The 16,882-nt window shown below is 33.1% G+C and overlaps 2 protein-coding genes across 2 annotated transcripts; both read right to left on the reverse strand.

Moving 5' to 3' along the window:
• Positions 1-3,550: 3,550 nt before the first annotated feature.
• Positions 3,551-5,174, reverse strand: LOC149260144 (bidirectional sugar transporter SWEET3b-like). The gene is made up of 7 exons (XM_089456907.1): positions 5,138-5,174; positions 4,923-4,959; positions 4,537-4,759; positions 4,236-4,397; positions 3,992-4,114; positions 3,696-3,890; positions 3,551-3,610 (listed from the first exon to the last, which is right to left on the reverse strand). Exons 1-7 carry the CDS (start codon positions 5,172-5,174, stop codon positions 3,551-3,553), a joined length of 837 nt encoding a protein of 278 aa, XP_089313033.1.
• A 9,759-nt stretch (positions 5,175-14,933) lies between these two features.
• Positions 14,934-16,557, reverse strand: LOC149260145 (bidirectional sugar transporter SWEET3b-like). Its single transcript, XM_089456913.1, has 7 exons — positions 16,521-16,557; positions 16,306-16,342; positions 15,920-16,142; positions 15,619-15,780; positions 15,375-15,497; positions 15,079-15,273; positions 14,934-14,993 (listed from the first exon to the last, which is right to left on the reverse strand). The coding sequence occupies exons 1-7, from the start codon at positions 16,555-16,557 to the stop codon at positions 14,934-14,936; spliced, it is 837 nt and encodes a 278-aa protein (XP_089313039.1).
• Between the last annotated feature and the right edge of the window lie 325 nt (positions 16,558-16,882).

Raw genomic sequence — 16,882 nt, forward strand, 5'->3', positions numbered from 1 at the left:
CAATGGTTTGTAAACCCATTTCCATTAAAAACGCCCTAGTATAGAGGACCATTTTCAAAATCATTTGAGAGATACACCAAATCAAGGACTTTGGAAACCCATATCCATTAAAAACTCCTAGTTATGTTACTTTCATAGACTCTTTTGTTGAGGGGGCGATGAGAAACATTTGGTATTTGAGGAAGCCACCATATCGAAAGGATGAGCATTGTGAGCCCTAGTTGTTTGCTAGAGTGGATTCTACAACTCTCATTTGTTTTGCATATAAATTGTAATTGTTTGAAGGTTTTTTGCAAGCTCAAGACCATGATAAATATTGGAAAATATCATATTCATCAAAGAATGGATATTTTTAGTGGTCCTTATCTTCCACCCCCTCCTATTTTCTTTGGTAGAAATTATGAATTGTGGGAAATTAAGATACTAATAGATTATTTATGGGAATTTTTTTTGAATGGGTTTGAAGAACCCTCAAGCCAGGTAGCCTATGAGGCCATGACTCAAGGTTAGAGGTAGAAACTTGAAGAGAACAAGGAGTATGAAACATCATTGTTTCTTATTCAAAAAGGCTTGGATGAGAGGATGCTTCCTAATATTGCTACAAAAACCACATCCAAAGAAGCTTGAAATATTCTACAAAGGACATAAAGTGAAAATGTCAGCAACACCGATCAAGAGAGGATTGCAGTTGTTGACGAAGTGATTATTGTGACAAAAGAACTAGAGGATTTTGATATTGCAATATTAATTTAAGAAGTCATGGAAGGTCCTATCGATGTAGAATAATAAATGTAAGACATGAAGAGTGTAGTTGTCATAAACAATATAAACAAATTTAATAAAGAAATTTTCGAAGAAAATAATGATTTTGTATGAGATGAAGAGAGAAAACATGGTGAAGAAAATGAAGATACACATGTACATGATGAAATTGAAACCACCTTTGTTATAAAAACCCTTTTTCTCCCCCGATGTAGATATCACTATATGAATTTGTTTATCTAAATTTACGTAAAAATTCAAATGATGGTTGGGATGTAGGAGTCGACATGGATTCAGAATTTGAGGAGGAAAGGTTGCTTGTGCAGTGTTTAAGGCAAGTTAAGTGCACCTCATAATTGTACCTTACATATCCCATGACAAATTAAATGACATTAAAAATAGATAGTAAATTTTTGTGTGGGCAACCTAAGTGGTGGAAATTATATGAACTTTACATGTCACCTATGTTAGAAGGTTATTAAATGTTTACGGATAATTAATAATGTATTTGTCTTCTATAGCGAGAGGGCAGTTGAACTTCTGCATCTACGACATCGAGCCCATTGTTTTCCCAATATTATGTCGGGCGGCCATCATTCTGCGATGCATTTGTCTCCTAGGATGAAGTGATAATAACCAAGCAAGCATTCTTAAGAACATAATATAATTTTATGGATTATGAAATTTATGATCATTTTAACTGAAAAAGCAGAAGCATTCAGGTAGCATGGAACTATAATTAAACAGTATGCTACAATCTACTAGGCCTTAGGGGATGATAGGAAATTAAGGAAATGTGAATTTTGATTTTTTTTAATGGGATTCAGGATGTGGGATTTGGGATTTAAATGTTGGAGAGTGAACTCTCTTATAGATTGGAGAAATCCTGAACATTTTTTTTTGCATCATAATATGTTATGAAATGAAGTTCCAACTAAGGATCTTGCATGTTCGAATTCAATGACATGAATGTATTTTCAACAAATATACGTGCGTTGCCTTCTGATTTTCAAGGTTTCTTTCCAAAGCTGTAAAGTTTTGGAAATTGTTTTTTCATTTATATTTAAAATGACTTTATTGTTAACTTTAAAAAAATTGGAATTTATTCCTTTTTTTTTCCATAAAGAACAGAGATTTCAAGTAATTAAAATCACTATTTGCGAACATTAAATGTTGAAACCACCTCAAAATAAAATTTAAAATGATTCTGTTTTTTTTTTATATTTTTTCATATTCTCTCTAGAGAAACAATAGTTGGAATTATGGACTTAGAGTCTGTATAGAAATAGTATGTTTTTAATCTCAGCTATTGTCCTTGAAGAGAAAAAAATGTAATTGTCTCTAAAGAGACAAAAATGAAAGTCTCTCTATAGACAAAAATGAAAGTGTCTCTATAGAGACAAATGAAACTGTCTCTTAAGAGGCACTAATGTCTCTATCTTTATAGAGACAAGAATAATATATGTTCTATATTGTCTTTATAGAGACAAATTTTTAAGACTATAATTTTGAGAAACCCGCTTAAACACAATAATTAAGACAATACACAAGTTTCCTTTTTTCTAAAGTTAAGACAATTGACTCGAAAATTGTCTTAAATATTGTCTGAAAACACCCCCCACATGTAGTAGTGTGGGTTTACAAACCCTTGATTCGGTTTATCTCTCTATTGCTCGCTTTGTTCCATTGTTTCCTTCCTACATATGATGGTAGCCCCTTGCTCAAAGTGGTAGAGTTTTCTCTGCAAATGGCCCATTCAACAATGGTTTTTGAAACACTTCCCAGCATTAAGTTGAGTCACATAAAGTTCTTATTGATGATGAAGTGACTACTGTGACTCAAGCTCACCATGACAACACTTTAGGGAAGCAACTTACAATCGAGGCTCTAGTCTCGTGACTACAACTTAAGATGGAGCTACAGCTTAAGATGGGGGCTCCACTATTACAACTATGGTTCTTGGTAGAGGCTCTTAAGTGCAATGGTTGGGTAACAACTCTACAAGAACATCCATCATTCTTAGATAAAAGATTCTTCAAATTCCTTAGCCATAGGAGGAAATTAAATTGCTATAGTAATTAAACACTAAATTAGTAACCATAAACCCCTATAATAACACACAACAATGTTGTTGAATTCGACAATGTATCATTTTTTTTAAATGCTAATAATATTTATACCAATATTAATTCACATGCTTTACTAACTGTTAATATTTAGACTCTAAACTCCACATAACCTACCAAAACCTATATAAAAAAAATAATTAATACATTTGTAATTCCAAAAAAAACAACATACTGCAGTTGTGAAAATTATATGAACTTTACATGTCACTTCTTTTAAAAAGTTATTTAATGTTTAAGGATAGCTAATAATTTATTTGAGTTCTATAGCCGAGGGCATTTGTCCTCTTGCATATGTTACATCAAGCCTACTGTTTTTCGCTTTCCATTATTCTGTCTGGCATATTTCAGTCATGATTTCGTCATGCATTTGTCAGCCATTTGTTTGAAATTCGAGTTTGGGCGTGCATCGCATTCGAAGCTGAGAGTTGCACTAAAGTTGCTTTCGCTTTACGCATATGGATACCCCAAATGTTTTGTGCTTCGCTGGTTCAAAATTTAATTAAATTCTATGATAATAGATTTAAATTTTACATTCTTCTATATAGATATCACAAGATTTACGGACACTGCACAAGATTTACGGACATTGCTGAATGACAGAAATGGAAACTGGACTGTTTTAATAAATCATAGAGTCCACAGAATTTTACATGAACTTATCACACTTCGGTATCATGCACTGACTGAAAGCCCGAGTCGTAATTCGATATGGCTGCACACTAGCAAGTGTGTAAAATAACGAAAATACGATGCAAATTTTATCGCAGAGGATAAAGAGTTTGGTCGGCTTCGGCCAAGTCATACATTCAACTGCATTTCGATATCTTGGTCATCCCAGGGGCATTTTGGTTTTTCCACGTCGCTCCTCTCTTTGATAAAGTCCCGTTGTTTGCCTCCATCCATCTTTTCGTTTTCAACGCGTTGGCTCTTTTTGCCTCGATAAACACAGAATAAAATCATCTGAGCCAACCCTAATGGCACACCGACAAAGTTTGGTGCCTGCAAAAACAAAGTATGATTCAGTTGTAGCTTATAACGTCAGTGAGAACAAGAAACACTATACGCCAGAGGAATTCTCTGATATAAAGTAGTAACCTTACCATGATGATGATATCCTTGCTAAGAGCGCCATATACCATCCAAAGCACACTCCCAAGGAAAGCAAAGAAGGAGAAATAGAAGCTGGGCATGAATTCCACGCTCTTGGTTTGAATTACCGTTCTCTGCAGTTTAAGAAACTCGGTAAGAAATATTAACAATAAATGCCATGTTGTACACGTAACAATAACTAAATCTAAACGATGGATGCGCCATTATAAAGAGCTAATGCAGTGTAAAGCTTACAATTACAGATAGTGGAGAAGCGTAGAGAATGGCAGTTGCCACTAATCCTGCAGTTCCTACAACGGCCTTCCTTTTGTTGTGATCATGGACAGCCAAAAAGGAAGTTATTGCAATAGTTCCAAACACCATCAACACGCCTATAACCATTCCTACCATTTTCCTCTGCAAGAAATATTCATTGAACATTAACTGATTTTGAACTGCCAAATGATACCAAGGATCTATGTCATGTTGATTGACAAAAATAGGTCTTATGGAACCTCCAAACTATTTGCAGCAAATAAATATGACAAGATAATACCTTGGGTTTAGGTGGAGCGAAAGTGAGATAGATGCAAATAAAGCAGCACTCAAGTAGGAAGCCAACAGCATTGACAACCATAACAACAATGTTTTCCCACCCATTGCTGATTAGAGGCGATCCATACCACGTGTACAGAATGCAGTTGTACAACGCTATTGCGTATGGAAAGCCTGAAAAACTCTCCGTACTTCTCATTTGGATCACCTTCTTGAATGTGGTTCTGTTCAGGGTTAAAATATTATCATCGTTTATTAATACCATGAGCCTCTCTGCCTTTCTAATCTGAATAACTCGCTTCAACCTAGTACTATTCAGGGCGATTACACTAAAATAATATCAGAAATTAATAATATGGGTTATGCGGTGATAACTATTACACTTACATTGATGCTCCGTACATAAGAAGAGCAATGGCACTTCCTGTAAAGTCATGTAAGATTAACCAGACGCTGACGTTACTATATAGTTCAGCTACAGTTTAACAGGAACTAGAATCTAAACATTCAATCTATACGTCCAACTTGAAAACTATGACGTTTATAATAACAGAAAAAAGAGAGCTAACATAATATTGCGGAGTACGGTAGCGTTGACGAACCTAAAATGCCAGCCCCTAGACGTACAAAGTTATTCATCGTTTCTATGTTCTGGAAACGCGAAACTCTGTGTCTGCGGGATGGTTAAACTTAAAAGCGAAAAACGAGGGGGTGAAGATACTATAGTGTCGGGTGCATACTTATAGCTCTGGTGTAAATTTTACTTCCATTCGTTGAAGGGTTCCGGGAACGTGATCTCTGCGGGTCCCTGCACGTATATTGTCACCTATTCGACAACAGAGCAAAAGACGAGATGGTAGCATAAAAATATCACGAATGCTGGGTAAATATACGAGTACAGTAAGGTAAGAAAACATAGATCCGCATCGATTATGATATCCCACTAGGTTAGGTTCATCTGGTTTGGTTCGGTTTTGTTTAGACTAATTAGGTTTCCAATTTTCCCACCTAGAAAATTATGAAAATTTCCATATGATTTTGGTAAAATTAGGAAAAATTTTTTGTAAATATAGGTTAGAGTTTTCGAGCTCTAAAATTTTGGCCGCCCATAGTTTTTGATATCTAGCTCTAAGATTTTGGTGGCTCATGACTTTTGATGATACTAAATCCATTTACATTATCAAAAACACAATTAGAAAGCTTTAAAATTTAGGTGGCCATGAATTTTTTATGTCAAATTCCAAAATTTTCATGGCCAAGAATTTTTGATGTCAAACTCCAAAATTTTGGTGGCCCAAAGTTTTCAATAATACTAAATCCATTTTTCACATAAAAACAATTAGAACACTCCAAAATTTTGGTGGCCAAGAGTTTATGATATCAAACTCCACAATTTTACAAATGTCTAGGGTTTAGTGTCCCAGATTTTAGTTTATTGTCTAGGGTTTGCTCTAGTTTGGAAATGCCACTCAGTGCTGCCTTTAGGAATGCTTTGATGGTTGTTGCCTTTTAATTTCCCGTGGCTTTTCTTTACGTCATTCTGCCTAGGTACGCATAAGCATTATTTTCATTCAATTGGGAGTTTAAGAATGTTTTCTATTCATTTTTATTATTTTGGTGCCTTTATGTATGGTTTTTTACCTTATAAGCTTATAATCCCAATTAAAAATATAGAAATCAATAAAACTAAGGTTTTGAGTAGTATGATATCCCCTATATTATATTGTAAATAATAAAATTTATTGATGATAAAAATAAGAAATATAGATCAAAAAATTTAATTAGTTTACATTTAAATTTTTTGAAATAAAATTTATGTAGCTCAAATTAAGTATATATGTCTTCCTCATTCTTGATGAAATATCAATTTGACTTAAAATCTTAAACTAATCCACTTTAAATTTAAAATCATCATAACTATAAATTTTCTATGTCGTCCAATTAGTTTCAACATTATGCTACATTTAAATTAAATGGTTTACATACTAATTTTTTAGAACATAGCCTAAAACATTGAAATGTATTTTACTCGTGATATACAACTACCAAGTAAAATGGGTTATTTTAAACACTCAGCATAAAACTATTAAAAAGCATGTTATTATAAACCTAAAAATTTACGTAGTCCTCTCATTATCCCGAAAACAAATATTCCTAATCATAAAAATCATCATTTCCTAAATCATAAAATCTAATTTTCCTAAATCATAAAATCTAATTACCCTTTAAGTATTGTACATGCAACACTCAAACAACATGAAATGTAAAGCATGAAAGGATATAAAATTCTAAAATCACATAGTTTGTGTTCCCTGATGTCATTGAAAAAGGTAAGGTCGCGAGAGTGTAATTGAGCTCTTATCCGGGAATTATATCCAAGTTAAGGTGGTGAGAGAGTAAGTGAGCTCTTATTTGGGAATTATAACTAACTTAGCTCTTATGTGGCTATAAAAATTATAACTAAGTTCTCTATTCTCCAAGGTAGGCATGGGATTCAGGTTAGTGAGAAAGAAGGCGAGGTAGCATAGTTCGCGAAATGGGTAGGGTAATAGCCCAGAATATTTGATTTGCGTCACCCCCGTATTTTGAGAAAATAGTTATGGGATAATAAAGAATAATATAAGTATATGCTTATGAAATTAAGGAGTCCACCTTAAACATGTAAATAATATCAATGGTAATATATAGTATATTATATTATATTTCATTCTGAATCAGTTTTATGTTACCATCATGTTACCCACTAACAAAGTAAAAGCTATTACACAAACAATACAATTTTTCATGTGATACATACTATGATAAATGTAATTGATATATTATATCAATTATATTAATAAATTTGGTTGAAATATTGATAGATATTAATGATATAAATTTAATAATAATTATTATATTATTATATCCATAATAATAAAATAATATTATAATATTAATGAAATAATTGTAATAATTATAATTATTATATTATAATAATATGATATATATCAATATAAATCCAATGCATTATAAACCCATGTAATAATATTAAATCTAAAGGATTAATATTATCAATCTAACCAATTATTATAGAAAATCTAAGAGATTAATAAATCCAATAGTCTAATATTAAAAATTCAAGAGATTAATATTGAGAACACAAGGTATTAATATTATAAACTAGAGGGAATATTAATATTATACATATTCATGGTAAACCCTAACATGAATATTAAACACTAGGATTAATATATTAAATGTTGATAATATTAATAGGATTAGTATTATAAACCCTTTAATTTGGTAAATATGATTCATAAAAGCCTAGAAATATATTAAAAAAACAATTTAGAGTGATTTGAAAGATTTGAAAGAATCTTTTCATAAAATTTTAAAGAATGTTTCCATGAAATTTTGTGTTTATTTATTTTTCTATTTTCAAACAATTCAATAATTTAATTTCCTAAAATAGTAAATAATATTATTATAATAGTAAATATTTGCATGTTATAGAAATTAATTTTTTAATTTGAATTGAAGTTATCGAATTTTGACTTATTATTTATAATTGTTAAAAATAGCCCAAGGAAGAGAGGTTTGTTAAAGCTTTCGTCAAAGATGGTAAGGGTCGTAAGGTTAAGACTGACACATTTGATCAACATTCAAGAGCTCACCTCCACTTCATCCAAGGGACGACAAAAAATATTGTGAGAATCCTGAGGAAACATAATGTTCCCTCGACCTTTAGACCCCTCAACACCATTAGAGGCTCCCTAAAATCGGTTAAAGACCAGGTGAACCCTATGGATTTTGAAATGTGTTTCTGTCATCACATGTTCGTGTGGGTCCTCATACATAGGAGAAATGGGTTGGTCTATTGACCAAAGGGTTAAAGAACATGTCTTTGCTAACAAACTTGGGAGGACCAAATCCTGGGCTTTAGCGGAACATGCAGTGAAGACCAACCATCACATATGCATTGTGGAGGTTAAGCTCTTCGCAAAAATTTCTCATTTCATCAATGCAAGTTTAGGGAAGCCATTGGAATTGAGGGATCCTCTAATAACGTTAGTAGGGATGATGACTTGAAAATTAGTAACTGTTGGATTTCTGCCCTCTCCTCTTACTCTTTCCCCTCTTTTTCTGAGCTTTTTATCCCTTTTTGTTTTATAGAGGATTCGCTCTCTCTTATTATTTATTTTTATTGTTTTTTTAGTAATATTGTGTATTTGTGATGAATTTCAGTTATTACTATTAACATTTGTTATTATTATTAATAATATGTTTTTTTCTTAACACCGTCTTTTTTATTTTCTATATAATTTTAAATAGTTTTCATTTTATTATTGTTTTTTTATCCCCTTTTATTATTTATTTTGTGTATATATATATATATATATATATATATATATATATATATATATATATATATTAATAATTGGTTATATTTTTATTTTTATTCTTTTTAATGCACACCCTCACTTTTTATTTTTATATATTTATTTATCCTCTTTATTATTTATTTATTTATATTTTATTTAGTTTAGTTTAGTTATTTAGTTATTTATATATTTTTATTTTATTTTATTTTATTTTACACAATATTTCCTATTTGGATAATCAAATAAATAAATACATTAATAAATAAGGAATGAATAAGCTAATTAATATATTAAATATTTATTTCAAATAATTAAATTATTATTTATTAATTATTTAAGAAATTTAATGTAAATAGAATTTTGGTTGGTTTATAATATTATATATATATAAATTTCGCTCCCCACTCAAATATAGTCGTTTTCCTCTAACCGTTAGGTTGACCTATCATCTTATTTAAACTTCCTCCGAGATCTGCATCTTCATCTTGTCCTGTAGATGGACCACCCTCGGTGGTTCGAAACGCGTTGACCAAATACTCTCTATGTGATTTTTTCCTAAAATTTTCTTGAATTAACAAATGAATGAATATTATTAATTTATATTAATAAAAATATTATTATTATCATTATTATTTAAAATAATAATATTATTTAAAATAATAATCTAAATATTAAAGTATGGCCCTCATCAACAAGTCGAACGAGGGGGTGGTTTTGCCTTGTGCTAGGAGGAGGAGAGAGGAAAAAAAATCGAGTCAACTAAAGGCTAGTGTAAAAACATCACCCATGGTAGTTGTGTCTATGATAACAATTTTCTTGAGTAGGTTTCTTCTTATAATATTTGGGTATTAACTTTCCTCATCAGCTCCACTCAAATTATAGCATCGAGAAAAGAATTATTGGAGGTTTCAAAGCTTATTATGTGCTAGAAAACAATTGTAAGGCAGTTGATCTTTTCATTTGAAGTAAAAAAAGTTCCTCTTTGATACTCTCATCATCTCTGTTATCTTATAGATATGTGAAGTTTGGGTGTGCAGTATACCTAGGGAGTTGTGGAGAAATATTGAGATGATCCAAAAGCAGTTCATAACCTACAACCTCAACATCCAGGGAAATACTCCGTATCATATCCTCTTTATCGAAGTTGGCCTGTCCCCCATTGAAAGTGCGACTATGTTTACATATCTGATGTATAAGAAGAATCTTCACAATATGGAATCCAAGAGGCCCCCAAAAATTGCTTCTAACATTAGGCAAAACCCACACATGTGCCCCAAGCTTGGGTGGCATTAGGATGCTCAGTATTTTCTAAAACTTTGGGGGATTAAGGAGGAGATCATCATGGGAAGCAAGGACAATATCAAAGATACCATTAACCCCAATTTTAGGGACAAGATGTGGGATGTTAAGAAGATGGAGGATAAAAGGAAGCTAAGGTACTATAAGGAGGTGATCAACCCCACCGTTGATAACCAAAATTATCTCTCTATGTTGACTAGCACTAAGAGTAAAATTAATATTGCTAGGATTAGAAATAAATCTCGTGAACTTCAGAGTGACACCAAGCGATCGTCTACTCCCAAGACTCCCTAGGATGATAAAATTTTCCAGATTTGCAATACTAAGAAGGTGGAAGATGAAAATAACTTCCTTCTAGAAAATCATGGCTTCCCGACACAATAATGGGAAAACAATGGGCTCGATGCCGTAGATGCAAAAGTTCAAGTTCCCTCTAGCTATAGAAGTCAAATAAATTATTAGCTATCGCTAAACATTTAATAACCTTTTAACATAAGTGACAGGTAAAGTTCATATGATTTCCACAATTGTACAAGGTTGTTTTTGGTTGGAGTTAGAAATGTATTAATTGCTTCTTTTGTATAGGTTTTGGTAGGTTATGTGGTGTTTCAAGTCTAAATAAAGTGATAGTTATTAAAGCATGTGAGTTAAAGTTGATATAATTATTATTAGCATTTTAAAGATTCTTCTAAATTGTGGAATTCAACAACATTGTAGTGTGTTATTATAGGATGTTGTTGTGACTTATCTAGTGTTTAATTATTATAGCAACTTAATTTTCTCCTATCTCTCCCATAATGGTACCAGGCTAGGGAATTTGAAGAATCCTCTACCTAAGAATGAATCACGCTCTTGTAGAGTTGCTACCCCAACCATTGCAGATAATATTCTCTACCAAGAACCATAGTCGCAATACTCGAGCCCCCATCTTAAATTGTAGTCACGAGCCTACAGCCTCGATTGTAAGCCAACTCCCTAAGTGTTTCCATTGTGATCTTGCGTCACAATAGTCACTTTATCATTTACAAAAACTTTTAAGTGACTCAACTTGATATTGATAGGTGTTTGAACAACAGCTGTTGAATGAACCATTTTCATAGAAACCTCTACCGTTTTGAGCAAGGGGCTACCATCATATGTGGGAAGCCAGCAATGCAACAAAGAAAGAAATAGAGAGGTAAACCAAAACAATGGTTTGTAAACCCATTTCCATTAAAAACGCCCTAGTATAGAGGACCATTTTCAAAATCATTTGAGAGATACACCAAATCAAGGACTTTGGAAACCCATATCCATTAAAAACTCCTAGTTATGTTACTTTCATAGACTCTTTTGTTGAGGGGGCGATGAGAAACATTTGGTATTTGAGGAAGCCACCATATCGAAAGGATGAGCATTGTGAGCCCTAGTTGTTTGCTAGAGTGGATTCTACAACTCTCATTTGTTTTGCATATAAATTGTAATTGTTTGAAGGTTTTTTGCAAGCTCAAGACCATGATAAATATTGGAAAATATCATATTCATCAAAGAATGGATATTTTTAGTGGTCCTTATCTTCCACCCCCTCCTATTTTCTTTGGTAGAAATTATGAATTGTGGGAAATTAAGATACTAATAGATTATTTATGGGAATTTTTTTTGAATGGGTTTGAAGAACCCTCAAGCCAGGTAGCCTATGAGGCCATGACTCAAGGTTAGAGGTAGAAACTTGAAGAGAACAAGGAGTATGAAACATCATTGTTTCTTATTCAAAAAGGCTTGGATGAGAGGATGCTTCCTAATATTGCTACAAAAACCACATCCAAAGAAGCTTGAAATATTCTACAAAGGACATAAAGTGAAAATGTCAGCAACACCGATCAAGAGAGGATTGCAGTTGTTGACGAAGTGATTATTGTGACAAAAGAACTAGAGGATTTTGATATTGCAATATTAATTTAAGAAGTCATGGAAGGTCCTATCGATGTAGAATAATAAATGTAAGACATGAAGAGTGTAGTTGTCATAAACAATATAAACAAATTTAATAAAGAAATTTTCGAAGAAAATAATGATTTTGTATGAGATGAAGAGAGAAAACATGGTGAAGAAAATGAAGATACACATGTACATGATGAAATTGAAACCACCTTTGTTATAAAAACCCTTTTTCTCCCCCGATGTAGATATCACTATATGAATTTGTTTATCTAAATTTACGTAAAAATTCAAATGATGGTTGGGATGTAGGAGTCGACATGGATTCAGAATTTGAGGAGGAAAGGTTGCTTGTGCAGTGTTTAAGGCAAGTTAAGTGCACCTCATAATTGTACCTTACATATCCCATGACAAATTAAATGACATTAAAAATAGATAGTAAATTTTTGTGTGGGCAACCTAAGTGGTGGAAATTATATGAACTTTACATGTCACCTATGTTAGAAGGTTATTAAATGTTTACGGATAATTAATAATGTATTTGTCTTCTATAGCGAGAGGGCAGTTGAACTTCTGCATCTACGACATCGAGCCCATTGTTTTCCCAATATTATGTCGGGTGGCCATCATTCTGGCATGCATTTGTCTCCTAGGATGAAGTGATAATAACCAAGCAAGCATTCTTAAGAACATAATATAATTTTATGGATTATGAAATTTATGATCATTTTAACTGAAAAAGCAGAAGCATTCAGGTAGCATGGAACTATAATTAAACAGTATGCTACAATCTACTAGGCCTTAGGGGATGATAGGAAATTAAGGAAATGTGAATTTTGATTTTTTTTAATGGGATTCAGGATGTGGGATTTGGGATTTAAATGTTGGAGAGTGAACTCTCTTATAGATTGGAGAAATCCTGAACATTTTTTTTTGCATCATAATATGTTATGAAATGAAGTTCCAACTAAGGATCTTGCATGTTCGAATTCAATGACATGAATGTATTTTCAACAAATATACGTGCGTTGCCTTCTGATTTTCAAGGTTTCTTTCCAAAGCTGTAAAGTTTTGGAAATTGTTTTTTCATTTATATTTAAAATGACTTTATTGTTAACTTTAAAAAAATTGGAATTTATTCCTTTTTTTTTCCATAAAGAACAGAGATTTCAAGTAATTAAAATCACTATTTGCGAACATTAAATGTTGAAACCACCTCAAAATAAAATTTAAAATGATTCTGTTTTTTTTTTATATTTTTTCATATTCTCTCTAGAGAAACAATAGTTGGAATTATGGACTTAGAGTCTGTATAGAAATAGTATGTTTTTAATCTCAGCTATTGTCCTTGAAGAGAAAAAAATGTAATTGTCTCTAAAGAGACAAAAATGAAAGTCTCTCTATAGACAAAAATGAAAGTGTCTCTATAGAGACAAATGAAACTGTCTCTTAAGAGGCACTAATGTCTCTATCTTTATAGAGACAAGAATAATATATGTTCTATATTGTCTTTATAGAGACAAATTTTTAAGACTATAATTTTGAGAAACCCGCTTAAACACAATAATTAAGACAATACACAAGTTTCCTTTTTTCTAAAGTTAAGACAATTGACTCGAAAATTGTCTTAAATATTGTCTGAAAACACCCCCCACATGTAGTAGTGTGGGTTTACAAACCCTTGATTCGGTTTATCTCTCTATTGCTCGCTTTGTTCCATTGTTTCCTTCCTACATATGATGGTAGCCCCTTGCTCAAAGTGGTAGAGTTTTCTCTGCAAATGGCCCATTCAACAATGGTTTTTGAAACACTTCCCAGCATTAAGTTGAGTCACATAAAGTTCTTATTGATGATGAAGTGACTACTGTGACTCAAGCTCACCATGACAACACTTTAGGGAAGCAACTTACAATCGAGGCTCTAGTCTCGTGACTACAACTTAAGATGGAGCTACAGCTTAAGATGGGGGCTCCACTATTACAACTATGGTTCTTGGTAGAGGCTCTTAAGTGCAATGGTTGGGTAACAACTCTACAAGAACATCCATCATTCTTAGATAAAAGATTCTTCAAATTCCTTAGCCATAGGAGGAAATTAAATTGCTATAGTAATTAAACACTAAATTAGTAACCATAAACCCCTATAATAACACACAACAATGTTGTTGAATTCGACAATGTATCATTTTTTTTAAATGCTAATAATATTTATACCAATATTAATTCACATGCTTTACTAACTGTTAATATTTAGACTCTAAACTCCACATAACCTACCAAAACCTATATAAAAAAAATAATTAATACATTTGTAATTCCAAAAAAAACAACATACTGCAGTTGTGAAAATTATATGAACTTTACATGTCACTTCTTTTAAAAAGTTATTTAATGTTTAAGGATAGCTAATAATTTATTTGAGTTCTATAGCCGAGGGCATTTGTCCTCTTGCATATGTTACATCAAGCCTACTGTTTTTCGCTTTCCATTATTCTGTCTGGCATATTTCAGTCATGATTTCGTCATGCATTTGTCAGCCATTTGTTTGAAATTCGAGTTTGGGCGTGCATCGCATTCGAAGCTGAGAGTTGCACTAAAGTTGCTTTCGCTTTACGCATATGGATACCCCAAATGTTTTGTGCTTCGCTGGTTCAAAATTTAATTAAATTCTATGATAATAGATTTAAATTTTACATTCTTCTATATAGATATCACAAGATTTACGGACACTGCACAAGATTTACGGACATTGCTGAATGACAGAAATGGAAACTGGACTGTTTTAATAAATCATAGAGTCCACAGAATTTTACATGAACTTATCACACTTCGGTATCATGCACTGACTGAAAGCCCGAGTCGTAATTCGATATGGCTGCACACTAGCAAGTGTGTAAAATAACGAAAATACGATGCAAATTTTATCGCAGAGGATAAAGAGTTTGGTCGGCTTCGGCCAAGTCATACATTCAACTGCATTTCGATATCTTGGTCATCCCAGGGGCATTTTGGTTTTTCCACGTCGCTCCTCTCTTTGATAAAGTCCCGTTGTTTGCCTCCATCCATCTTTTCGTTTTCAACGCGTTGGCTCTTTTTGCCTCGATAAACACAGAATAAAATCATCTGAGCCAACCCTAATGGCACACCGACAAAGTTTGGTGCCTGCAAAAACAAAGTATGATTCAGTTGTAGCTTATAACGTCAGTGAGAACAAGAAACACTATACGCCAGAGGAATTCTCTGATATAAAGTAGTAACCTTACCATGATGATGATATCCTTGCTAAGAGCGCCATATACCATCCAAAGCACACTCCCAAGGAAAGCAAAGAAGGAGAAATAGAAGCTGGGCATGAATTCCACGCTCTTGGTTTGAATTACCGTTCTCTGCAGTTTAAGAAACTCGGTAAGAAATATTAACAATAAATGCCATGTTGTACACGTAACAATAACTAAATCTAAACGATGGATGCGCCATTATAAAGAGCTAATGCAGTGTAAAGCTTACAATTACAGATAGTGGAGAAGCGTAGAGAATGGCAGTTGCCACTAATCCTGCAGTTCCTACAACGGCCTTCCTTTTGTTGTGATCATGGACAGCCAAAAAGGAAGTTATTGCAATAGTTCCAAACACCATCAACACGCCTATAACCATTCCTACCATTTTCCTCTGCAAGAAATATTCATTGAACATTAACTGATTTTGAACTGCCAAATGATACCAAGGATCTATGTCATGTTGATTGACAAAAATAGGTCTTATGGAACCTCCAAACTATTTGCAGCAAATAAATATGACAAGATAATACCTTGGGTTTAGGTGGAGCGAAAGTGAGATAGATGCAAATAAAGCAGCACTCAAGTAGGAAGCCAACAGCATTGACAACCATAACAACAATGTTTTCCCACCCATTGCTGATTAGAGGCGATCCATACCACGTGTACAGAATGCAGTTGTACAACGCTATTGCGTATGGAAAGCCTGAAAAACTCTCCGTACTTCTCATTTGGATCACCTTCTTGAATGTGGTTCTGTTCAGGGTTAAAATATTATCATCGTTTATTAATACCATGAGCCTCTCTGCCTTTCTAATCTGAATAACTCGCTTCAACCTAGTACTATTCAGGGCGATTACACTAAAATAATATCAGAAATTAATAATATGGGTTATGCGGTGATAACTATTACACTTACATTGATGCTCCGTACATAAGAAGAGCAATGGCACTTCCTGTAAAGTCATGTAAGATTAACCAGACGCTGACGTTACTATATAGTTCAGCTACAGTTTAACAGGAACTAGAATCTAAACATTCAATCTATACGTCCAACTTGAAAACTATGACGTTTATAATAACAGAAAAAAGAGAGCTAACATAATATTGCGGAGTACGGTAGCGTTGACGAACCTAAAATGCCAGCCCCTAGACGTACAAAGTTATTCATCGTTTCTATGTTCTGGAAACGCGAAACTCTGTGTCTGCGGGATGGTTAAACTTAAAAGCGAAAAACGAGGGGGTGAAGATACTATAGTGTCGGGTGCATACTTATAGCTCTGGTGTAAATTTTACTTCCATTCGTTGAAGGGTTCCGGGAACGTGATCTCTGCGGGTCCCTGCACGTATATTGTCACCTATTCGACAACAGAGCAAAAGACGAGATGGTAGCATAAAAATATCACGAATGCTGGGTAAATATACGAGTACAGTAAGGTAAGAAAACATAGATCCGCATCGATTATGATATCCCACTAGGTTAGGTTCATCTGGTT

The sequence above is a fragment of the Pinus tabuliformis genome, chromosome 6, assembly GCF_031772625.1.
Source record: "Pinus tabuliformis cultivar Carrire ecotype Pingquan chromosome 6, CPIR1, whole genome shotgun sequence".
Classification (NCBI taxonomy): domain Eukaryota; kingdom Viridiplantae; phylum Streptophyta; class Pinopsida; order Pinales; family Pinaceae; genus Pinus; species Pinus tabuliformis.